This window comes from Siphateles boraxobius, unplaced genomic scaffold, assembly GCF_051911475.1.
Source record: "Siphateles boraxobius isolate OS27281-9 unplaced genomic scaffold, OSU_SipBor_1 41, whole genome shotgun sequence".
In the NCBI taxonomy this organism is placed as follows: domain Eukaryota; kingdom Metazoa; phylum Chordata; class Actinopteri; order Cypriniformes; family Leuciscidae; genus Siphateles; species Siphateles boraxobius.
The window spans coordinates 27742241-27768675 of record NW_027509042.1 but is presented as its reverse complement, the minus strand read 5'-3'; the positions used below and the strand labels follow the sequence as shown (position 1 = coordinate 27768675).

At 37.9% G+C, this 26435-nt stretch overlaps 2 protein-coding genes across 3 annotated transcripts in view; both read right to left on the bottom strand.

Annotated features, from left to right (window-relative positions):
• srp68 (signal recognition particle 68) overlaps nucleotides 1-12766 on the bottom strand; it is an 85225-nt gene extending 72459 nt beyond the window's left edge. Inside the window, exons 1-9 of the mRNA XM_077199130.1 lie at nucleotides 12711-12766; nucleotides 12029-12184; nucleotides 11572-11638; nucleotides 11345-11458; nucleotides 11049-11244; nucleotides 10798-10880; nucleotides 6173-6282; nucleotides 4288-4370; nucleotides 2814-2954 (exon numbers count right to left, since the gene is read on the bottom strand). Of these exons, the coding sequence (XP_077055245.1) occupies nucleotides 2814-2954; nucleotides 4288-4370; nucleotides 6173-6282; nucleotides 10798-10880; nucleotides 11049-11244; nucleotides 11345-11458; nucleotides 11572-11638; nucleotides 12029-12184; nucleotides 12711-12726 (966 nt within the window). The 5' untranslated portion in view covers nucleotides 12727-12766. The remainder of the gene's footprint in view (nucleotides 1-2813; nucleotides 2955-4287; nucleotides 4371-6172; nucleotides 6283-10797; nucleotides 10881-11048; nucleotides 11245-11344; nucleotides 11459-11571; nucleotides 11639-12028; nucleotides 12185-12710) is intronic.
• Nucleotides 12767-14991: 2225 nt separating this feature from the next.
• On the bottom strand, nucleotides 14992-25610 carry polg2 (polymerase (DNA directed), gamma 2, accessory subunit). 2 transcript variants are annotated; one of them, XM_077199134.1, is made up of 8 exons: nucleotides 24881-25607; nucleotides 24654-24771; nucleotides 24382-24487; nucleotides 17659-17844; nucleotides 17332-17472; nucleotides 17126-17206; nucleotides 15458-15558; nucleotides 14992-15352 (listed from the first exon to the last, which is right to left on the bottom strand). In XM_077199134.1, exons 1-8 carry the CDS (start codon nucleotides 25314-25316, stop codon nucleotides 15187-15189), a joined length of 1335 nt encoding a protein of 444 aa, XP_077055249.1. In that variant the 5' UTR covers nucleotides 25317-25607; the 3' UTR covers nucleotides 14992-15186. The 2 variants fall into 2 exon arrangements, with proteins under 2 accessions (XP_077055249.1, XP_077055250.1); XM_077199135.1 differs by lacking the exon at nucleotides 14992-15352 and adding an exon at nucleotides 16814-16903 and having other exon boundaries at nucleotides 24881-25610.
• Between the last annotated feature and the right edge of the window lie 825 nt (nucleotides 25611-26435).

The window sequence follows — 26435 nt, the reverse complement described above, 5'->3', positions numbered from 1 at the left end:
GCGGGCCGATATTATCGGCGGGCCGATATTATCGGCCGATTTTAGGCATTTTCCTAACTATCGGTATCGGCATTTATAATGGCCGATAAATGAATATTTTAAAAAATGCGGGTACGGTGATTCATGTAAGGGTGGCGCTGCCAATAAAGCACCTAAAAGCTGTCACAAGAACTGGCAAAAATAATGATTATGAATACAACAAATATAGCAAGGAGACATTTTAATCGTTTATTAATAAACAAGTGTTTTCAGTCAGCGTCAGCCAAAGATGAAGTTGACGATGCTGACTCGCGATCTTCAGTGAGCGCGCGCCAGAGAGAAATGCACATTTCATACGATTACATGAGTCTGTCTGTCTTTCGTTGTGAATTGTTCTGTTTAAAAGTAGACATTTCAATATAGATATATTTCAATTCTCAGGTCTATACGCTGAGTTTCGGTTCATGAGACGAGCTCCAGTTCACCCGCAGGCGCCTCCGTGTCGAGATTATCTATCGTCTGCTAAATTTACTTCTTATAAATTAAATCCAGGCAAATGGCTGATGAAACATTGATTAAAATTAAGATACAATTAATACAAAACGAAATTCACTTTGAAACGAAAGGTTTTGTGCTTTCTGTTTGATGTCTATGTGAAAGTTTCAAAGCATTAGTGCCGCTTTCAGAGCGCTCACGTCCGTAGTGCTGAACTGTCGCGTCTGTAACATTGTTTTTTCCTCATAAATGCAAACACGAAAAATAAAATAAAATAAAATAAAATGAATATTTTATGTAGCCTGTGGAGACTGAGAGCCAACCCTTCTTCATCCGGTGGGTAGTAGCCTACTTGTGATTTGCGCAGTGTAATTCACAGAATTGATTTCTCTGCTACAAGCCTCTGTCACGTATTGTGTGAGCTTGTGACTATTGCAAGCGCGCAGCTGAGAAGTCCTGATTATATTGTCTGCTATATTTAGGCCCTCTTCTTATTTATTAAGGCAATTGGTTGACGAAACATTGATTAAAATGCGTGGCGCGAGCGATCTCCGACAGTAAACTGATTCTGCTTTGTCTAGGGTAAACAGCTGTTGCGACGCGAGCAGTAACGGCCGCGTCCGGTGTAGACACCGTGTTAAAGCTCATTCTGCCTGATAACGCTACGTTACAACATCAAGCAATATTCCAAAAATGTATATAATTATAACACTTTATATAGGGCCATTTTGCATTAAGAGTAGCCTAGTTTCACGTTTAGTACATTTTGCTTACTAATTATTTAAAATAGTATAAAAGTACTGTACATATGTAATTAAAAACGTTTTCATTATGATATTATTCATTTTACTTTAGTAAAAAGATCTGAGTTCTTCCTCCACTGGTAGAGATTAGATGAATTAAGAGTACAAATAGAAGATAATAAGGTTTTGTCAGTGACACTTTTTATATATTTATTGATACAAGTTATGACTAAATTAAAAGACAAAGTCGTCGTTAGTGAAGATTATGCAACAGTATTTAGAATATAATATAATATAACATGCAATGCAAACTAGTTTGGTTACAGCTCAGCTGTATAATTCTCATTCTATCATTCCCCCTGCCTCCATTACATATCTGTGTCACACAAGTGTTTGATTACCACATTTGAGTGATCATTGCAAAACGTGTTTATAAAATATATTTATTCTGTTTATAGCTACTGTGTAAAGTACCCATCAAAAGTTTGTACACACCAATAGGAAAGTGTCCAAACTTTTGACTGGTATACTGTACTATAATACACATAAATAATATTGCTACTGTATTATAATATACACATAAATAATATCGGCCGATATATCGGTATCGGGCTTTTTTTACTCCCTAATATCGGTATCGGCATCGGCCCCCAAAAATCCATATCGGTCGGGCTCTAATATTAATGTCCAAATATTGCTTCCCAGATAATGTGATTTCCAGGCTGTAAAACTGAATAAATTTCAAGGGCTGAAAATATGAAGACAAAGGATTTGAACAGAAATATTTTACAGGCCTTGGTTTTAGGACACATTCTTGATATAGACAAGGTTTGAGCAAAATCTGAGATGCAACAACCTGTAATTCAATTTGGCTAAAGTTCAATAACTTTGGCTATGTTCACAGCATATTCCACAAATGAACATGCCATAACGGACATGCAATACTAACATAACATTATCACACCAAGTACTTTCAGTCCTGTCCCTTTCAGACAGGATGCGGAATGCGCTGCGCTATGGAACCCATTTATTTCAATGGCTTGCGCTGCGCAAGGACGTTTTGTTGCCAAGTCGACCAAAGCGGAGCGCAGCTTTGGCGAGCTCGAGCGCACGCCGCAATTAAAGTTAAATATAGTTAAACTTTGGCGCAGCGCTCTGTGACGATTACCTGTGTGGCAAATAAAAACGGGACATCCAAACAAGGATCTTTGCTTAGGTCTATTTTATTAGTACAAAAAAATATTTGATTACTGAAAATAGCTTGATTACCAAAATAATTGTTAGTGACAGCCCTAGAAAACTTTTTTCAGACCATTCACTCTTAACTGGATTATAGCAGTATCCACAACATCTATTCTGCCAAAATGGACAATTGTGGTCATTACTCCCCCTTTTCCATCTGCTTGGATCCTGGCTGTCACTTATGGCTGTTAGTTTTAAGTTTTGTAGTTTATCAACTAATAGAAGACTAAACTGATATCAACCAATACGTCTCAGTTGATTACCAGCCATTTTTAATGAGGAAGGGCTATTGTCACTATTATAGCCACAGTACTGCATGCAAATACAAAATTTTGAAAAGGTGAATTTATAGACCTGTGTAATAGCAGCTTCATTGTCTGCCAGACCCAGCAGGAAGATTCTAGCCTTGTCGATTTTGACAGGAACTGTACGACCTCTCCATTCAACCTCACTCATCACAGCAGCCTGCTTAGCTCTTGTCTGAGTAATCAGTGTCTGAGAGAAAGGAAGAGAACAATTTAAAAGATGGTCAATTCACTGCAGAATCCTTTTCAAAAATACAGGCTAAATATTTAAAGGGGTCATGAAGTGGCTTTTTTAAAAAAAATTATATTGTTGTCTGAGGTCAACTTATGACGTTCGCTTGGTTTTTACATTCAAAAACATCAAAATGAATAAGTAATAGGCTATTTTCTACCCTAATTTTGAGCCTAGCTCAAAAACGCTCGGTTTTTATGGGCGTCTGCATTGAAGATTTGGAAGTAAACGCCCACTGCTGTGAGTGGATAACAGTTTTGCATAATATTGAGTTTCAACTCACTCGTCAGTGCACGTGGGGGAAATTGTTTTGAAAACTTCCAATGTTGTAAAATGGCAACCGGAATGATTCGCCCATACATGTTCGACCCAGAGTCCGATCCCGAATCGCAGGACAATGAACCAACAACACCTCAAATACAACGGATACTTCAGCCTGTGACAGCGTGGTAAGTTATTGTTAATTGTTTATGCTACTTCTAATGTAGGCTATCTTTAATGTTTTTATAGAAATTTTACTCACATAAGTGTGTTGCACCATTCCTGTCGGATCCAATATAGAAGGCACAGCACCGTTTTTCAATCTTAATCGGTCTGCAAATCCTGTCTCGACCTGTGTCTTGTTTACAAAACAGTCCTCGGCGAAATGAAGCGAACAAACGGACAATGTTTTAACCACATCAGCTGGAACCTCATTAAAAATAAATTAACCATGCATTCCTATTGGAATCCAGAGGAAGCTTATGCAGCGACTGTCTTCTTCCACAACCAGGCACTGCACAATATTTAGTAAACGGCATGTTTACTGCTCGGTAGCTCGATCTGGTTTGTCATCACGAGGTAGCCCTATGTTATTTAGCTATGCGTGTAATCCGCGAATCGGTGGGCGGGGCTAAACCGGCCGTGTTGAAGTAGGCGTTGATCTTCTGCGGGGGTGGTGTTTTATCCTCTTTGACGTCATAGTTCCCCAGTTTGAAAAACGAGTCGTTTGCTGAGCCTGGTGTCAATAAAAGCATTTATTGGACTAACAAGGACGTGTTCAGTTCTGAAACTTACAGGATATTCTTATAATATGGTGACCTCTTAGAAAAAGGAAAATTTGAGTTCATCACCCCTTTAACAAATTGTGATAACAAAAAAAACCCCTAAGAAAACAAGGTTTGGCATGCAATTTTCTCCCAGAAAACACAAAAGGTTTTTATATAGTATGTTAGACAAATAGATCAATATATTGTTAGAGCTAGAATATCATAGCCTTAAAAGCAAGAACATGGTTATGAAGACGACTGACCTCCAATTTTTCAGCCATCATGCCACCCCCTCCTCCTGCACTCAGTCTCATCTGCATGAGGTCGTTTATTGCATTCTGGTCACCTAGAGAACAGAGTATCTTGGCATGAAGATTGTGGTTTGGACAAAGTAGTCAAAGTGCGTGTATGTTTCAGTATGTTTGGATGAATGTGTGAGCATTTCCAAAGTCCATCTAAGTAAAGTCAGTTCACTCATCGGCCATATTTGCAGATATGGTTTCCTGAGAAGCTATTTCCAGTCATGCAGGTAGAGAAATTCTCTATTTGGCAGACACTTTTGCAAAAAATAAAAATAAAATAAAAATAAATAAAATAAATACACATTTTGTCAGTTCTTTCCTGGAAATAGATCCCTTGATCTACTGTACAGATCTCATTGGCATTGCTAGCAGGATACTTGAGCTATTAGAATTTGCAATAACATTTCAAATAAGGAATATAATCTGACAATAACGTTTTTGTAAATTGTGCTTTTTAAGCTTAATTCACACAACCTTCTTCAGGCTTGTATACTTGTATTCTTCAGGTCCATATACATGCTCTGGAGTAAAAATACATGTGCTTGTTTTGAACTAAAAGCTGTATTTAATTCATATAGCTAATATATTAAACAATGCGTTGTCTCAATTAATAAGGCAATTGTCTCTAACTATAAGGTGTCAACAGCTGCAATAAAGTTCAATGCTTTCATTCATGCACGTTTGAGTGCCCCATCTTAGCCTTTAAAATGCCCCTATTAAGCCATTTAAAAGGTTCCAAATTTTATTTTGGAGGTCTCCTATATCAGAGTTTCTCAACCTTTTGCCTACAGGGATCCACTTTTTTGTATGCCAGTCATTCGACCCACTAGGGCGGAAAATAAATCAATAACCTAACTGAAATGCCTCTTTAGACCTAGGCTACACCAAGGCCTATATGCTTATAATAACACAAATATTTTCAATTAGGCAGACTATGAGGCAAACTGATTGTTTTACTCACGTTAATGTAAATATCCAGACGCGGTGTAATTCATAAAAGTCTGACTCGTAGTGTCGCACACAAACTAGCTGTTGTCAGCCTATTCCTGCTTTTTGTTTTTGTGGCTGCGTACAGAATCATAAGGTCTGGCATAGCAATAGAACTTGTGTGTGTAACATTACGTAAAGAGAGTAGGACGTCGTCCAATAAGAGCCGTTTGCGGCAATAATAAATTGTGATAGGACAGTTGAAAAACAGCATAAGAAAGTTACGGCAATAATGATTCAATGACATTCTAAAATACGATTCGTTGGAGGACCGGCTACGTTTACATTCACAACTTGTTTCAATCGGACTAAATTCATTCCGATCGATGAATCTAAATGTAGTGTTTACATGAACGCTAAACGTGATCAGGTTGATGTGTGCGTTTACATGTTTAAATCTCTCTAAATCCCCTTTATGTAACGATGGCATCGGTTTAACTATCAATTAGAGTCCTCGTCCTTTGGAAGATCACACAAAGTCGATGGCGCAGAAAAGAGTGTTGAGTATGTTTTTGCAATGAAGAAAACCGCATTTGTGTTCTCGACATGTCGACAACACATACCAAACTCTTCTAGGCCTCAGTTCCAACTACAGTGTTTAAGGGAGAATTTGTGGGCAACTGATGAAGACCATTAGGCTGGCATTATGCAAATCTGTTACAAACTTACATGGGTTCGTAGAGGAAGTAAGACTGGAATTACTGGTGACTTGTTTCAGGCAGTTCAGAATCATTCTTTCTTTTAAAAGACAATAATTCCCTTTATTGTGCTCTTTGAAACTTTGTGGACCTTTTTCATTAACAAACAGCTATAAAATATGCTACATTAAATGTTATCTGAAACAGTCTCAGTTTCTCACCAATGTTATATGCACAGTATCGGATGTTAGGTGAAATCTCTTCCACTCTCTGATAAAAAAGCACTGCTTGCTCCTCAGTAAAAGCACTTGCCAGTTTCTCATAGATGGTCCTGCAAACAGTCCAAAGAAATGTAACAAAATCTTTCACAAAATATACAGGATAAATATACACCAAATATTTTCTACTTTTTTAAACATAAAACATCAAATATGTAAACAGTTATTTCAAGTCACTGCAGTGTTTCCCATTAATTACCTAGACTGTGGCAGCCCAGCCCAATCGCTTCAGCTGAAAATATTTCTCATAACAAAAAATCTCTAATTTTGTTTTGCACCATTGGTTTGGCAACGCATCTGTAAATCAGAATTAAAATATAAAATCACAATTAGAGATGCACCGATTGATCGGCGGGTGATCGGGATTGGGCGATTTTCACGTGATTGGCCATGACCGGCGGACATATTACGATTTTATGCCGGTCAAATGCATTGGGGCGCCGCATGATTAACATCATGCAACATCAGTATCACACATGCACAAGGAACGCACATGTAGGGAACCTTGTGAATTACGGCCTTTTCACACCGCAAGCAGCACGTTTTTCTTTTTCTTTCGGCGTGCATGTTAATCAATGACTGCATTCACAGGAGCAGGAGCGTCGCGTGAGCGCCAAGCAGGAGCAGCTCGTGATCAATGGTGGAGGGAGTTTCAGCACCACTATTTTTGCTGCACTGCTCACACTCAATTAAAGTGAAAGCACATTTTTGATGGACAAAATAAATTTCACACAAAAAGTGCCCAAAATGCACAGAATTTGCATGTCTGGTGTGTTTTACCAAGAACTGGAGTAGGCTATGTCAGAAAAGAAAATGACTCAAAAAAATTTATAGAAAATGTACCCATTTAAACTTGTTTTTATTTCCCAATCCACAAGCGTACCTCTCTACATCATGTAAAAGCGTTGACAGTGAGCGCTTTAGTCTGGCTGGACATGTGGCAGAGAGAGAAGAAACAGACTATCTGGTGACAAAGTAGAAATGATTCTGTTTGTGAAGAAAAACTTGCCATTGATGTACAAGTGATTGCAATAGGCCTGTGTGTGTTTTGAGAAATATTTGTATACTGCAAGGCTACATTTATTTTTATTTGTTATTTATATATTATTTTATTGCCATTACCCGTTTTCATACAGATGTTTAGTTTGCTAAATATATCACACTTTTGTAGTTGGATATTGGATGTGAAAAGGATAGCACTTTAGATGTGTGAATTTCCCACACCAGGGGCCTCATGTACAAAGACTTGCGTTGAATTCATACTAAAACATTGCGTACGGACAAAGCTGTAAATGTGCGTACGCACAAAAAAAATAGATGTATGAATCTCTGCGTACGAAGGATCCCACGCATATTCTCTTTGTACATCCCAATTAACGTAAAAATGAGCGCACATGCACGAGCACAATGCCCCACCCAGTCTCCTCCCTTAATTAAATACATTTAAATATGGTAATGAGTCCACTTTGGCAAAAGAAAGGAGTAAGAAAATGGCTAAAGCAAGCGGCAAGAAGCGAAACTTTACAGAAAGTGAATTGGAGGTGCTACTATCAGAGGTAGAAACGAGGAAAAAAAAATATTTGGAACTTTGTCCTCCGGAATTAAAGGGTTAGTTCACACAAAAATGAAAGTTAAGTCATTAATTACTCACCCCCATGCTGTACCAACCCCGTAAGACCTTCGTTCATCTTCGAAACACAAATGAAGATATTTTTGATTAAATCTGAGAGGTGGATCACTGCTACATATGCTGCCAGAGGGAATGAAACTTGACGGCCCAGAAAGTCATTAAAGAACATGTTTAAATATTCCAAGTGCCTACAGTGGCTCAACTATAAGTTTATCAAGCGACGAGAATACTTTTTTTCCGAAAAAAAAACAAACATAAATAACGACTTTATTCGACTACTCCTTTTCTTCCTTGTGGGCCTGAGACGAGGAGTTCAAGAGATTTCCACGACGCATGCGCGAGAACTGAACAAGAAGTATTAGAAGAAGAACGTCCTCTTCTCAGTTCTCGCGCATGCGTCGTGGAAATCTCTTGAACTCTCGTCTCAGGCCCACAAGGAAGAAAAGGAATAGTCGAATAAAGTCGTTATTTATGGGGTTTTTTTCGGGAAAAAAGTAGTCTCGTCGCTTGATAAACTTATAGTTGAGCCACTGTAGGCACATGGAATATTTAAACATGTTCTTTAATGACTTTCTGGGCCGTCAAGTTTCATTCCCTCTGGCAGCCTATGTAGCAGTGATCCACCTCTCAGATTTAATCAAAAATATCTTAATTTGTGTTCCGAAGATGAACGAAGGTCTTACGGGGTTGGTACAGCATGGGGGTGAGTAATTAATGACTTAATTTTCATTTTCGGGTGAACTAACCCTTTAATAACAAAAGGAAAAAATATGAGTGGGAGAGTTTGTCTGATGCCGTCAATGCGGTGGGATCTGAAAGTCGCACTGTAAATGACCTTAAAAAGAAATGGTCTGATATAAAGGTGGACGTTAAATTTAGAACTGCTGCGCACCGACAAAGTGTGGGCAGAACAGGCAGTGTTAAAGGGGTCGATGACCCCTTTGAGCAGAGAGTTGCCTCAATTAGGGATGACACTTTACTCTCTGGAGTAGTATCTGCTGCTGTGGGAGACTCGGATTTACTACAGGACTGCCACAAAGGTAACCAATAATATCTGCACATTTATTGAATGGAAATGTTTCCGATTCACGTATGCAAATTCTTCTTCAGGTGGCGCCTTTTTAGCAATGTGTGTGCAGTCGATCGCTCCGATTACATTAGGAAAACCGGCTATCGCTGCAAATTGCGTTTTAATGTTTGGCTGGTCAACTGCATCATATGGGAACTTTATATACCTGGTAGACATGCGGATGATCCCGACCCATACCGCTGGCATTGCGCGGCTCAAAGACAACTGGCTTATTCCTGAGCGGTCTGCCAGTTCCCTTTGGAAAGAACCAGTTGCCAGGAAACCAAGTGTTGTCAGCACCTGCAAGGGAACAGGTATTGCGTGGCTCCTCGCTGTCTCTCTCTCTAGATTCGGACCCAACTCAACACAGAGCTCCAAGAGGATAGCCCTTGGAAATCTGAAACGGCTGAAAGCCAGTCATCATCCTGGTCCAGAAAATTATTGTGGTCCCTAAAAACTCGTTCTCTTCGGATTCTGCCATTAGCAATGTCCTCTAATAAGGCCAAAGCTGCCATTGCCATAAACTAATGGTTGTATCAATTTGCATATGCTTTTATACGTTCTTAATTGTATAGTTGATAGAAACCGCAGTACCGCAGTACAGGCGTGTGTCGAACCATGGGTGGAGAGTGATGGTTAGATTTTTTACAGAGAACCTTTACACCCCTACTGTGTACTGATCATCTATTCCATTTACTACTAGTTATACATGTAAGAACAATTTAAATGTACTTAAATGTATCATGCAGCAGAAAGATATCAAAACTTCTCGGGTCACTTGTGAGATATCACCATATTGCCCAACCCTGAGATACTACCACAACCAAAAAGAGGTTTGAGTTCACTTTAAAGATCAGGTACAAATTAGTGCAGAGACAGTCTGTTCCATAGACTGTAAAAAAAGATGGACGACGCCCCTTCGCTCTCTTCCATTGACGAGAAGTAAAGCCACCATTGTCCTGATATGGCGCTGACATCTTGGGACTTGAGTCTGCGCAGTTGTGATTTCGGGACCAGACATGCGCAGTAGTGAGCAGGAAGCTGAACCCGTGAAATCAAAGCCCTCACTCTCGCCGAATCAATCGCTAGCACACGCCTCTGCTGCAGAACAGCCCATTATGTCGGTGTGAAATAATTATATAAATTTAAAGCTCCAATCTCCTCACTCCTCCAAAGATCCCGAAAAAAAGTCTGTTGTTGCTTCAGTGACTACTTCGCTCAGAGAACCTGTCAATCACAGCTGTCAATCAGTACTCCACACCGCCATTTTTATAGCATCAAATAACTAACTAAAAACAAACTTATTTTAAAAACAAACACTTGAAATTACATCAGCGTGATGAAAGCTACAGTAAACGACAAACTATCTTTGGAAAAAAGATATGTGAAGTGTAATTTAATTGTTTAGTTGGTCTCATGTCCCGTTGAATAACATGGGGAGGCGGGGTTTATGAGCTATACTAGGACCGGCCACCGGGGGCAGATCGAGACGCTTTGGCTTCACTTTTCAGGGCTTGTGCGGCACGCTTGGTCTGGTCACTGAAAAGTAGGAGGTCTTCATTTTGTCCTCAAAGTGCATCAGACTGGTGTATTTAACTTCAAAATATTGAAAGTGTTATTTCGAGAATGCCCATGGACAACCCGTCACAGTATGAGTTTCACCTACCACAGTCTTACGAAATCCTGTGGAAAACACTGCACTGGCTATAAAAAGGTGCACAAAGACAGACAATACCTCATGAAAAAAGTGAAGGAAAAAAAGTCAATTACAACCTTGCCAAAAAGTACACATGGTCACACAATAATAGTATCTGCAGAGTGCACCAAATGCACAGCAATAAATAAATGAGAATAAAAGGAAGCACTGACTTGCACTTGTTAAAGGCCTCCATTGCAGATTTCCATTCCTGCAGCTCAAACTGAACCATTCCAATAAGATAAGCAGTATAAGCCTGCGGAAAACATCAAACACACTTACAGCAGAACAGAACTCAATTAAGTCAAAATTGAGATGACATCAGCAACTATTAGTGGACATAAAAATGCTTTTTTGATGGTCTCCCTGAAATCACATTGGGGGGTGGGGGTGAATCAAATAATCAAATGCATCTTTGACCAACCTGAGCCTCAAGTTTGGTCTTTGCGTCCACACGAGGACTTTCACACAGCTTCTCCAGCTTCTCCCCATGTTTGGCAGCCTTTCGGAGGCGAGCCAACAGGTGAAAACGCTTTCGGGGCTCAGTGTTAGCTTCCTGTTTCAGCTGCATGGCATAACTCCATGCTCTTTCTGCTTCCATTAACACTAACAAGAGATGTCTAGAGTAGAAAGATAGAGATAGGGAAAGGAAGAGAGACTAAGACCAAAGACAATAAAGCATCTTGCTTTAAGTGCACATTTGTTTAAGTGCGAAGTTACCTGTTGTCTGAAAGCATCTCCACAGTCACTTTCTTGCCAGTAAACTTGTGTCTATTGCCCATTTTAAAGCCCAGAGTCTTTCTCAATCGACGCAGTCGTCGAGAGCAATAACCCCTTTGGTGTCAGAGGAGAGGATCAACATAATTTCAAGACAATTTCGTTTTAACAATTTAAATTTACCTTTTTTTTTTTTTTTAAGTGTCCTTGCTACCTCCCCTCTGCCTTACCTGTAGCGCTGGTAATCTCCATGCCGGAGTCCATGCTGTTGCTGAGAGTCCTTAATGATCTGCAGAACTGAAGTCAGTGCTAAGGACAATAAGCCAAGGACATTTCAAATCACATAAAGCATGCTAGGATTTTAAAGTACTACCAAGAGTGTAACGTTACACTGCAAGAAATACATATTAAAACGAGACAGTATAATACATCTCTCAGAATATGGCTCAATTTGGCTTTCCATTAAGTCATAATCACTACTTTAATCACCACTCATAAATATTTATGAAAACCTTATTGAATCTCTTGATTATACAGAAAATACTTTTCTACTCTACTTCTGAGATCAAGTGACACGTATCGCATAAGACCCCCGTAGCAGCATTCCTCCACTAAACTGCTGCTTTAATGCTAACGTTACTCTCCAGCACTAGCAAACTGACACAGTGAATTTAACATCAAGGATACTCTCTAGGCCAAGACTTCCGTCGATCTTGTTCTCTTTGTTTTCCTCCATTGGCGATATTTTCACCTCTTTCTGCCTCTCCGCGGCCATTTTTCTGCAAGCACACGTCGAATGAACCTTCAACCAGAGGATGAGGATGATCGGTCTTCTTCTTTCTTCTGTTGTGTCAAAACTGAATAGCATTACCGCCACCTACTGAGCTGTAGCACGAATCAAATAAACTGCATTCATGACAACATAACATTTATTTTAGATAGGCTAAATGGTTGCTTAAGGGGTCATGTGCTTTATTTCTGTATCCACAGCGTGAATTTCTTTCCATGCGAGTTTGTTAATAGTGGTTGCCAAAGAATATAACTAGTTACTAGGGTGAACTAAGGAAGTTTGTGAATTTCAGCCCTATGTAAAGTTTCTTGCCATAAATTAAAAACATCAGCCCAACACATATATTTCTATAATACTGAATATGTTATCCAATTTGAACAGGAAACAAATTTATATTGTGAAAGGAATGGATGCATGGCATAGCTATATGCAAACAGCCAAAAAACAGACAAACTTTGTTTTGGTAAAATATGGGTGATTTTGAGACAGCACATCTTATCATTGATTTGGGCTAGTAGTAAGCATATTGATTACACAAGTTAGTACATACTTTGATATAATTTCATATGCCAGACTTACCTTTTCTGTTCATCATTATTAATTTGATTTGAGAGTTTGTTTCTGTTAAACTTTACTTCTCAATGTTGATTAATTCATCCACAATTCATACAATACAACACAGGTTAAAGAAGGCTTTAACTCCAAAAGTCATTGAAAAGTGTAAACAAGTTTTTAAAAAATGGTTCATAAAGAATTTTATGACCTTATTATGAAAACTAGCAAAAGCTTATGTCATTTCATATTATGCATTTAAGGGTCAACTTTCTGTTTGATGCCTGCCGCCACCTTCATATGATGTCACACAAATGAGGGTATCCAATTTTGATTATGAGGTCATAGCTAAGTTGCAGTAAAAGAAGTTAAAAAATTTTACTCATTAGGCGAGAAAATAAACTCTGTATAGTTATATTGTCCCATTTGCCCATATGTTCCAATCAGGTAATTTTGAGCAATTTTGGTTTTTCAGGTTCAAGAAGATCTTTGCGGCGTTCATCACCATGGTTATTTAAAGGTGCTCTAAGCGATGTCACACGTGTTTTAGGCCAAAATTTTTTTTGTCACATACAGCAAACATCTTCTCACTATCCACTATCCGCTGCCTGTCCCCTGAACACACTGTAAAAAAAAACACGGTCTCTGCAGACACCCCAGGCTCCAAAAACGGCAACAAAAACAAACTGCTAACCCGCACCACGAATCATAACAAACTGTTCCAGCCAATAACCGACAAGAAGGATTTGGGGGTTAGTGCGCGGATGAGGAGGAGGGAGGGTCTAGCTAGCCTCCGTATTGTTTGACAACAATTTGAACGTCTTGAAAACTTAATATATTCTAATCGCTAAACACACGCAGACACACTTTTGACAGAGGTCTAACGTCCTTGTGTTTTTCAGCCTGAGGGTAGAGCTCTAATGTTGATTGACAGACACACAAAGCCTAGGGCCCTATCACACATACGATACAATGCAGCACCAGGCGGGACACAAGTGGTTATTACTAGTTTCAGCTCAACGCAGTTATCATTTTTAAGTCTTGCGCCACGTTGTTTAAATAGCAAATGCATTTGCGCCCATTTGTGCATCCATGGGCGTGCTGGTATGAAAACGAGGAGTGTTCTGGCGCATTGCTATTTCGAGGCAATTGAAATAGACTGCGCCATTGACCAACAAAAACCTGGTCTAAAGTCAATGGCGCAATATTTTTTTGTTCTTTACAGAGAGTGTTAGTAATATGCACCTATAGGTGGGTCCACAATTCTGCCATGTAAATGGCGAATCGCAACTAGCTTTTAAACGGAACGGGAGATGAGATTCTGATTGGTTTATTGCATGTTACGCCCAAGCGCCGACAAAGTTTTCCCGTTGTTAAACTAGCAAAAGTGGATTCATGCCCTAAGTGCACTTGCACCGTGCATTTTAGACTATGCGCTTAGATCATTAAAATAGGGCCCATAGAATGCTGTCTTAGTATTTATTGCCTCAGAATGTTGTTTTAGAATGTTACAAGTTGAGGAGGAATTCCATTGAGGAAAAGAAAGTAATTACAATTCTCAGAACAAACATGTTCACATTAGCAAGTTTAAACTGTCATTAATTTGATATGAATCACAGACATATCGATATTAATTTACACCCGTGATGTTTTCTCTATTAAATAAAAAGACTGTATGAATAAAGCTTGGACAGTTTTCATCCAATTTAGGCGATTACGTGAAATTTTATATGTCAGTATGCTTCATCGTCAGAAAAATGTAGGGTAATTTGGTTTTGATTTCCTCCGTACCAGAGTAAACATGTAGGCTATACCAAATTCAAATGAGCTTCATACAAGATACTTTAGCAAGACTTCATCTTATGTGTGGATTATTATTAAAGATTTAAATTTTATTTTACTACCGGATTAATAGTTAAAAACTGGCCATATATAAGGAATAGGTCCCCTTAGCATCCGAGTAGGCCCATATGAAATTTATCACATGTACTTGTCCAACATCAAAGCGCAATGGATCCATAGCATCAACTTTCTTTTTTTTACTCACACTTAACATTCGAAGAACATATATCAAACAATTTCAAGGACGTCATTCAAAATTCAAGTGCATTTCACACCTAAAAAAAAACAATGGCATTTTCCAACCTTTGCAAAATGTGAACTAACCCTAAATCTTTGATTATCTGGGCCAAATTTTTAACCACTAAAGTCCTACCACATAACATCAATATAAACTCTGGGGCAAAGTCAAAGCGACAGATACACAGTAGATATTAGTTAGCCTGATCGAAAATAAATCCAATCAGGATGGGACTGCATATGATAAAGTTTAATATGAAATCTTATGTTGTTGTTTTTTATCCAAATGGTATACACTTTTTACATAACAGCCTTTCACATAAACAGAGAAACAATTTTGTAACAGTTACATCACTCCCAACAGTTATATCACCACATTACAGTACTCTACAATATGTATCCATTGAGATTAATTTGATAAAAGTCAGATATTGTCTGAGGCAGATATGTATTTGAGCAGGTAGCATTTGATTTCTGAGATGTGCATGGTCTCTCTGATGGTGGTGTCTCTGTTACGGACCAGCAGAAGGCCACTTTTTAGTGTGGTCTCACTGACCACCACTGTGAAGAGGACACCCATCTCATCATACCTGCAGCATAAAGAAAACTTTCTCTCAACATTCATTTCATCATGAAAACATCATGAAAACTCAAAAGATTACTCAATATTGTATAGAAAATAGATAGTCAGTTACTTAGTGTGTAAATTCTCCAGAGATAATGATATTGTGTCCAAGTATCCAGGCCATGTGGAAATTCCAACTTCAAGAAACTCTTGGAGTAAACCCTCACAAACCTTAAGAGAGACAATTGACTTAAGGTCAGTCCATCTCAAGTGGTCCACAAATTAGTAAAGTTGGTTGCGTGACCATTTTTAATTTACCTTTTTGTTTTTTGAGTGAAAACCTATGTATTGGTATTGCAAAACCAACAGATTAGAGATTACAGATTTTGCACACTCTTGTTTCTTTTTAACCTAGACTAAAAGTTTGAGATTGGAATTTAAATCCAAATGTAATGATCAAGATTGCTAAAAGTTCCAGTTTTAGGATCAATATAAAATGGAGAGGGTTTGAGTATCAGTCCTAATTTGTTTTGCAAAAAATGTCACATTTGAGATTCCTCTTAATTTATGTTGGCTACAAATGGCATTTTATTGTAAAATAAAGTATACTACTATGTTATACTTACATATTACATCTGTTGATTCTCAAAAAACAAAGTAGGCTTTCAACAAAATTTCTGCAAGCCCTAGCTCAGTAACCAGTGGAATCTCAAACTCGGCATGCTGTAACGGATCATTAAACTTTGAGGCAGAGTTTTGTTTCACTTTATCACCTTCAAGGAACAAATAAAGTAAATAATTAAGTTGCAAACCAATTAATTACAATAATGAGCTTCATTATTTATCTGAACAAAAATAAAGATGACTAAAAAAAGGTGAGGTTTACTAAAGTTAACAAAAAGAACAGGTCAAGAGGTGAGGAAAGTGGAGACGTGAAGATGAGAGCGGAACTGAGTTGCTGAGCATTTTGCATGGAATAATTTGTGCTAGTCTTTGAAATGTAACCGTTATCACTTGAGTTTCAACCCTTGTGGGTATTCACCAGGAAGATTGTGTTGGAATCTTTGGACATTTACATTTAATCATTTAGCAGACGGTTTTATCCAAAACGACTTACAAATGAGGAGAACAATAGAAGCAGTTAAACTAACAATAGGACAACAATATGTAAGTGCTGTGACCCTTCCCAGTTAAGCCTAATGTAGTATATGTAAAAAAAAGTATTTGATTTTGCGACAGTTTATTTACACTGTCTGCTGTCGCCCAATATTAAAACTTTAGAAATTATTTAAGGTGGCCACTCTACAATGCACACTATATTTACCTAGGTACAGGGTTTGATATTAACACCCGCCAAATGCAAGTGAAAATCACCCATGCCTGGTAACACAATCAATTCACTAGCCAGTTTGGCAGGTTATTTTTCATTAATATCATGTGGCTTAAATAAAAGCCTATGCTTCAGAATTATTACAATATAGATCACCCTTTAGATCACATCAGGTGTGTGACTGTCCTAGTTGCTGTGTGGTGCTTCTTGTCTGGTATGTGAATGGAGTCCTAGCAGACGAGACCACTGGAATGAGAACGGATTGTCTTTTTTTTTAATGGACGTCGATGGGAGAGAGGCTTCTACACTTTTAATTCAGTAAGCTCACTTTTGAGAGGAAATGACTGATCACTTTATGAATTGACAGACTGTCCGCTAATCTTCAACATGTTTACCACTAAACATGATCTTGAACTTTTGAACAGTAGTTTTGGTAATTATAAAAAGTGATTTTTTATCCCTCTATACCTGTCTAAGCTCTGAATTAGAGCCTCGTCCCATATCCAAAGCCACTTTCACTGGAGTTAAACTGGGATGCAGCTTTAAAACCTGAACAAAGAAAAGAAACCCTGGTCAACTTCCCTGCCTTTTTTACATAAAAAATTACATATTAAGCGTCATTTTCCAACCACTTATTAATGCTAAAAAAAAATAGGAAAACTTTGCTTACTCACTGTCCTCTGATGAAGCTTCTGTTTGCTGTCAGTTTTTTTCAGCAGATGAAGTGAGTCAAATAGGTAAGCCAGCATTCCTTGATCCACATTTGCACTGACAGAGATGACATGAGGAACCACAGACTTTCTTCCATCTCTGCACTGAAAGTTACATGATCATAACGGTCTTCAATAGATAGTTATGAAATAATGATTTCTAGGAAAACATTTTTTTAATTAATTTATACTATTTCAAGTATACTTTGTGCATAATAGATCAAAGTTAGTAAAACTAATTTGACAAACAAACTAAATTACATCTTAAACATAATCTAAGTTTGTTCTGACCTGTAGATTGATGCAAGATCCTTGGAGAGTCTTTATCAGTTGTATGTCCCCCAGGCTCCACAGTGTCTCCAGGGTCTCTGAGCCCCAGGGGAACTTATAAAGGATTTTAACACCACGAGATCTCCCCTCCCTCAGTTCCTCATCCACCACATTGCTCATGCTGAAGTCAGACGGACCTAAAGCAAACTGCAGAAGGTCTTCAAGAAATTCTATTCCTGCACTACACCAATATACCTTAAAAATGTTTCATATACTTTGTGCCCTAGTTACTGGCAATTCTATTACATGGAACGTGAAAATAGAGACACCAGCCACCATAGTCACATGTTTGCCGGGAGCCAGAGCACCTGACATCAAAGCAAATTTAAAAGTGCTGGCTAATGCTAATTGTAAATTCTCTAAGCCTATTATTCACGTCGGCACTAATGATGTTCGACTTCGCCAGTCGGAGATCACTAAAATTAATGTTAAAGAGGTGTGTGAATTCGCAAGTAAGATGTCAGGCACTGTAATTTGCTCTGGCCCCCTTCCTGTTCGCAGGAGTGATGAGATAGTTAGCAGATTATTATCACTCAATGGCTGGTTGTCTAAGTGGTGTCCGCAAAATAATATAGAATTCATAGACAATTGGAATAGTTTTTGGGGCAGACCTGACCTGTTGAAAAGAGATGGTATTCATCCCTCCTGGGATGGTGCTGCTCTTCTCTCTAGTAATATGGCACATAGTCTTAGAGCTTAAACATGACAATCTGGGGCTCAGGTCAGGAAGCAGAAAAACTGGCTAAACCGACCGTCTGCCAGCTGTCTCACTTCATCAAGGTCAGATAAATCCCATCACATAGAGGCTCTTTCACCTAGATTATCATCATATAAAGACTGTGTCTGTTCCCCGAATTAGGAAATACAAAAAACTTCCAAACCCATCCAAGGTTAAAAATGTAATTGATTTTCAAAAAATAAAAAACAGATTTAATAAAAATTAACAAATGATAAAGCTTGGGTTGCTGAATATTCGATCCCTTACTTCCAAAGCACTTATTGTTAATGATATGATTACAGACTATAACCTAGATGTGCTGTGTGCAACAGAAACCTGGCTAAAACCAAACGATTAGATTACTGTTATAAACATGAACATGGTCTGAAAGGCAAAGGGGGAGGTGTTGCTGTAATTTATAGTAATATTTTCAAAATTACTAAGAAGTCTAGTTTCAAATATAATTCTTTTGAAGTCTTGGTGCTTAATGTAACAATATATATTCTAAATGATAAATCACGTTTAAGATTTGTGCTGGCTACTGTATACAGGCCACCAGGGCACCATACAGACTTTATCAAAGAATTTGCTGATTTTCTATAGGAGTTAGTACTGACTACAGATAAAGTCCTAATTGTTGGTGATTTTAATATACATGTAGATAATGAAAAAGATGCATTGGGATTGGCATTTAAATACATTCTTAACTCTATTGGAGTTAGACGACACGTGTCAGGACCTACTCATTGTCGTAATCATACTCTAGATCTAATATTATCACATGGAATCAATGTTGATACTGTTGAAATTCTGCAGCAGAGCGATGACATCTCAGATCATTATCTAGTCTCATGTAAACTTCATTTAACCAAGGCTGCAAAGCCGACTCTGTGTTACAAATATGTTAGACCTATAACTTCGGCCACTAAAAATTGCTTTATTAATAATCTTCCTGATCAGTTTCATCATCTCAGCATCCCAGATAGCTTAGAAGAACGCGATATTGCGACAGAAACTTTTAACTCTCTCTTTTCCAGCACTTTAGACACAGTTGCTCCTTTGCGCTTAAAGAAGATTAAAGAAAATAGTCTAACACCTTGGTACAACAAGCACACTCAGGTCCTAAAGAGAGCAGCCAGAAAAATGGAGCGAAACTGGAAGAAAACTAAACTAGAGGTATTTCGCATTTCATGGAAGGAGAGCTCGATTGCATACAGAGAGGCCTTAAAAGCTGCTAGATCAGCTTATTTTTCAACCCTATTAGAAGAAAATAAACAAACCCCGAGGTATTTATTTGAAACAGTTGCTAAACTGACAAAAATAAAGTTTCAAGCAGCACAACAGTAATGACTTTATGTCCTTCACTTATAAGATTGATAATATCAGGGAGAAAATTATAACTATTCAAACGTCTACTACAGCATCGCATCAGGGGTGCATTGTAGTCTCCCTAAGGAAAAATTCAATTAATTCATTGCTATAGGAGAGGAAGAATTTTCTAAACTCATTAAATCATATAAATCGACAAAATGTATGTTAGACCCTATACTGACTAAGCTATTGAAAGAGATGTTCCCAGAGGTCATAGATACTCTTCTCAATATCATTAATTCATCTTTGTCACTAGGATACATACCAAAAACTTTTAAGCTGGCTATGATTACACCACTTGTTAAAAAAACGCAACTTGATCGTACAGAATTAGTCAATTACAGGCCGATCTCAAATCTACCTTTTCTGTCAAAGATACTAGAAAAGGCAGTATCCTCACAACTATGTTCCTTTTTAGAAAGAAATGGTATCCGGTAAATGGTAAGAAATGACCGTACCATAGTACTGAGACAGCTCTCATTAGAGTCACAAATGATTTGCTCTTATCATCCGATCGTGGTTGTATCTCGCTATTGGTGTTACTCGATCTTAGTGCTGCATTTGATACTACTGAATAAATAGACTCGAAAGTTATGTTGACATTAGTGGAATTGCATTAGCATGGTTTAAATCATACTTATCTGACCGTTATCAGTTTGTAGCAGTAAATGAAGAGATGTCTTATAGTTCAAAAGTTCAGTATGGAGTACCACAAGGCACAGTACTAGGACCGTTGCTGTTCACTATGTACATGCTACCCTTAGGAGGTATCATTAGGAAGCATGGCATTAGTTTTCACTGTTATGCTGATGATACTCAGCTCTATATTTCTTCAAGCCCTGACGAAACTTACCAATTCACCAAATTAACGGAATGCATAGCTGATATAAAAAATTGGATGACTAGTAATTTCCTCCTACTTAATTCTGAAAAAACAGAGATCCTAATTATTGGACAAAAAACGTCCTCTCGTAATATCCTAGAATACTGTCTAATACTTGATGGCTGCTCTGTCAAGTCCTCGTCGTCAGTTAGGAACCTGGGTGTGCTCTTTGATATTAATCTTTCATTTGAAAGTCACGTGAATAGTATCTGTAAAACCACATTTTTCCATCTTAAAAATATATCTAAATTACGTCATATGCTTTCAATGACAAATGCAGAACAATTAGTTCATGCGTTCATGACATCAAGGCTAGATTATTGTAATGCTCTTATGGGTGGTTGCCCTGCACGCTTAATAAACAAATTACAGCTGGTCCAAAAGGCAGCCGCTAGAGTTCTTACCAGAACCAGGAAGTATGACCATATTAGCCTGGTTCTGTCAACACTGCATTGGCTCCCTATTAAACATTGTATACATTTTAAAATATTGCTGATTACTTACAAAGCACTAATTGGTTTAGCTCCCCAGTACTTGAGTGAGCTCTTAACGCATTATAGTCCTTCACGTCTATTGCGATCTCAAAATTCCGGCCAGTTGATAATACCTAGAATATCAAAATCGACTGCTGGCGGTAGATCCTTTTCCTATTTAGCACCAAAACTTTAGAACAATCTTCCTAACATTGTCCGGGAAGCAGACACAGTCTGTCAGTTCAAATCTAGACTAAAAACACATCTCTTTGGCTTAGCATACACATAAACTATAGACTTTCAATGTTAGGCTGCATAGTTTAGATCAGCCGGAAACGGGAACACTTCCCATAAATCCTGAAGGAAGAAGGATGGCGTCTACGCTAATATTAGTCTCTCTGTTTATCCCGAGGTTTACCGCAGTCTGCCGGATCCAGGCCGTATCCGGATCTGATGAAGGACATGCGCCTGGACATGACGACAACGCAGTCCTGAAGTGTCAACTAGTCTCTACCTAGTAAAGGCCTCCTTCCCTTTACCTCTGTACTGATAAAACGTTGTCGGGATAATTCCGATTCACGTGGCTACGCAGAAGCAAATAAAAAATTCTCAGAGCCACCAGGCACTGTTTTATGCAAATGAGCGGCCGGATCGCATTTAAGAATTTTCTGTTAGAACGCTGTCGTGTTAGCGGCAGGTTAATAACTAATGATCGTTGCGACGGAAGTGATCAATCAAAACTAACTTTAGCTGGACAATAACTTTATTCTAGAGCTGCTGTAAAGCCAAAACAATCTCTGTTACTTTAATTTCCTATTATCACTGTAAAGCTGCTTTGAAACAGTCCATATTGTTAAAAGCGCTATCTAAATGAAGGTGACTTGACTTGACTTTAAAAGTGGACCACCAGTATGGTTTTTCATGACATGATTGATATGTTATCAAGTCATAAATAAAAGATAATAAATAACACAGGCACAACATTGCTGCAATGAAATTGTTGTAACCAACACTGCACTCTGCCAGATGGAAAGTCTGTGCACACGGATAATCACATTTTCTCAGATAAAGACCAGGTAATATACACTAATATACAGTACACAATGAATACCATTTCAGGGTGGTTTTACATATTAAAACATATTTTACACAAATTAAAACATATTTTGTTATCCACATGTCTATCTTCGGTGTGCAGTTGAATAAAATCAACAACAAAAAATGATTGAATATTAGTTAAATTCTAAAATGCCCAAAATGGCGTTTCCATCCAGCGTTTTTTTACGCTATATCCAAATTGCACATAAAATTAGGAGGATGGAATCGGCAAGATGCGCATAAGTCATTAGGTTTTTTTCTCACTAATTACTTCATAAGGTGGCAACACTGCCCAGGCCCGTTATTTCAAAGTTGAAAAAGAAAACAATGAGAAGGAACAACAACAAATTACTGGAGACGACAACAATAAAAGTATGAGAGAATAGAGAGTTACCCGAAACTCTACTTTAAATGACAAAACATCTTGAAAATTGGTCTCTCTCTTCTGTCTTGCTTAAGGAGGGTTAGCGTCGCTTTCGTGCTTTCACATCAAGAATGATAACTATTTTATATAGCCTCCACACCAGCGGACCATAATGTTCTGTTTACAAGCACGTGCTTGTCTGCCGCTTTAAATGGTCGAGCTCCTCACAGAAGGATGGATTCTGATTGTCTGTTAATGTTTTCGTCATTCATCAGCTAGATAAAAATTGTTCCGAAACTGAATCCAATGATATCGTTTATCTGTGCTGTTATCATTATAGCTGTGGAGGGAACGCTATTCTTTTAATATTGAGAAGTATTTTATAGAACTATATCTTTATCGTTATCATCCTTGGTGTGAACGGGCCTGAAATGAAGCGTTGTAATGTTATGACTTGATGCAGCCCACAGCAGTTGCATGCCTTATATTCACATGCTTTGGACAGTCACCTAAAAGACTATGTAATGCATTAACTAATGTTAACTAATGAGACCTTATTGTTAAGTGCTAATGTTCTTTATAATTATTTCGCACTTCAATTGTTTTAAACATTTGTTTACTTTATACATTTTTGTGTATTATTTTATTGTATTTATAGGTTCAGTTTTTTTTGCTATAAGAAAAAGTTATTAAACCTGTTAGGAGGACAACACTTTGTATTTGACTTAATTCAATAACGTGATAATACCATATACTGTGATAAAAGCTTCAGCAGTTATTGTGATGTGTCTACTATATAACATTTTGCTTGTAAATGTAAACGTCTCCTATCCCTTTATTAAGGTAAAACACATTATTTGATAAATATGCATTGCGCCACTAAAGTTTTTTTTTAACGTGCTTGTAAATTTCTCAATTCGCAAGCATATGCTCCTTTGGAAAAAAGTAAGCAACAAGCCCTGCAGTATGTATCGGTACCCACTGATAGCCGGCTGATTTCAAATGCTTCAAAACACGCCTGATAGTGTTTGTGTAAACGCTCTGTGAAGAGTGTCAAAGGTTTCCATTTACAACGTGATTTTGCAGTGTTGAGCTTTGTAACCAATCACAGATATATCTGTTGAGCGTGTGAACGCAATGGCCAGATGTGTTCAGTCAGAATTTACTCAGTGCCGCTAAGTATATTTAGCACGAGTTCGGCATGCTTGTGAATCCTTTTATTATTAACAACAAAGTACAAACACGCTCTCAATAAGAGAATCATTGCACCGCATATTGGTTATAACGGGAGTTTTCCCAACAGTGCAGTTTTGTGTACCTCGCGTTGTAATTTACTGATTCTGTGCATTAAGTCTTGGCTTGTAAATGCAAAATAATAGATCTGCCACTTTTATTATGTAATGTGTTACTTTGTTGTGTATTTTATTACTAACTTTTCAAATCAGTAACTTTACAGATTTAAATGTAATGTTAGACACAAGAGTAAAGTAAAAAGTTGACAGCAGCTTTCATAGTAGGAAAAAAATACTATGGAAATCAATGGCTACCATCAACTGTCTGATTACCAACATTCTTTTAAAATATGTCCTTTTGTGTTCAACAGAAGAAAGAACTATCCCTTTAATGTAATTTTAAGTAAAGAGGGACAGTACTTGTGTGTCAGCCATTTTAAAGAAAATATTTGGGAAAATGGTGGGTCCCATGGCCAAACCAGTTGAGAACCACTGCTCTAAGTGTTGGTACCCAATTCTCCCATATTTGTGCTTCCATGCTTTACCTTCCTCCACCACTGCAGTCTTTGATGAGCCCAGTAGTCCATCCACTGTGAAGAAGTCCGGGGAGAACAGAACCAGACTAAAGATGATTCGGTTACCTCAAATGAACTAACGGAGGTTAATGAAAAGGTTCCATATGTAAAGGCAAAGCAATTAAAATAATTAGTTAATTTACATTATTTCATCGTGGATAGAGTGATCCAGTAAAAAAAGTCACTCATTAAAATAACACAGTTGATAAAAATGAAAGCTAAGATGATAAGGCATCACTCACCAACTGGATGAATGTCTGAGCTGATTATCGAAATGATGGCACAGACCAATCTCTGCCAATCCAAAAGGCAATGTCCTATTCACAAGCTCCAAAGCCTGAGAATACTGCTGAAAAGCACCTTGAGGGGAAAATAATACAATCCCAGATTACTAAAAAAATCGCATCGACTGTGCGACCTATGGTAACTATGCGCAATGTATGCATAGTGAAGACGGGTCTGCACTCACCCTGTAGGAGACTCGTCCGAACAGACGCACTGTCTTTCAAAAGTTTTTGAATCTTTTGAGATGCTTCTTCTTTAGTAAAACTGTCTTGGTTAAGGATTTCTTTAAGAGCCCTTATGTCAACAATCCTGACAGGATCCTCACACGTTCTACTTAACGCCGAAGTATTTATCTCAAATACATATGCTCTTGAACGTATAGCTGAAGTCCACTGCTCAATAATGTTTTTCTTTAGTTCTGTTCCTAAGGGCCCATATGTACATGACCTGGTGTGAAAAGCTTCAAAAGAAATGTAATAACGCTCAGCGCAAAGTCGCATCAAGAGGCTGGTTTCATCAGAACTGTCATCACGAGTAATGCACTTTGATATATTCCGATGATACCAAGGGAGCTTTTCGCTTAAAAGCTGGAGACGCCTTCTGATGCAGTGAAGTAACATTTCCCCAAAGGGTTAAATCATTAGTAGTTGGCAGTAATTAATTACAAAAGAGGAACACGATATATTCTCCAGCTTCAGGGTGACAATTTCTGCAGCAGTCCAAAATAAAAAATAACAAACAAGAATTCACCGCTATGGCAGGTTTGAAAGAACTCTTATAATATACCTTTTACTTCGTGTTCCGTATCTGTGGGTGTTGCATGAGATGGTCTGTGCTGTACTTCTCAAGCAATGAAGTCTGCAATAATGTTCATGCTGCATGTTAAACGTTCTTCTTGTATTGTTTATTGTCGCTTGGCAAACATATGCTTTCGGTACATTGTCGCCACCTACTGAACTGGAGTGTGGAGCGTTCGTCAGTGCTTAGAGGAAAAAAAATTAAATTGTAATTAATAATGATAATGACCTAATCATAAAGATAGTAAATATAAATATAAGGTGTCGGATTGGCATGCAAATTCTTGTTTGACCCTTAATCTAAGTAAAACAGTTTGCATGTCTTTTACAGCGAGGATTAATAATTCAGTTAATCCTGATATTTTAATTAACGGTGAAGTCATTACATCTGTGACACATATTAAATATTTAGACATCATAATTGACACAAATTTGACCTTCAAAAAACAAGTTAATAAGGTCATTAAGACTGTTAAATTTAATCTAAACAATTTTAAGAGTATCAGACATAATTTGTCACTGTCTGCTGCTAAACTTTTTGTATATACAATGATTTTCCCCCATTTGTCTTACTGTATAACAACTTGGGGCCTCATTTATAAAACTGTGCGTATAATCCTTACTAAAAGTGTACGTGCGCCAGAAAGCTCAAAATGGCGTACGCAAAAAAATATTCAGACTTATAAAACCGTGCGTACGCCAAAACCTGCGCTGAATTCACTCATTCGCATATCCTCATCTGCATATCATTTGCATATGATTATTCATCCACGTGATAACATTTTTAACGGTACAAGACATTAGGAAAATATGAAATGCGGCAGTGCTGTCACATTAGTTACATTAATAAAAACTATTAGCCTATCCTTGCCTTGTTTTTGAATAAATAAATCAAATAGTAGAATACATTTCGGAGAAAGTTTTTCTTAATCTTTTCCACTG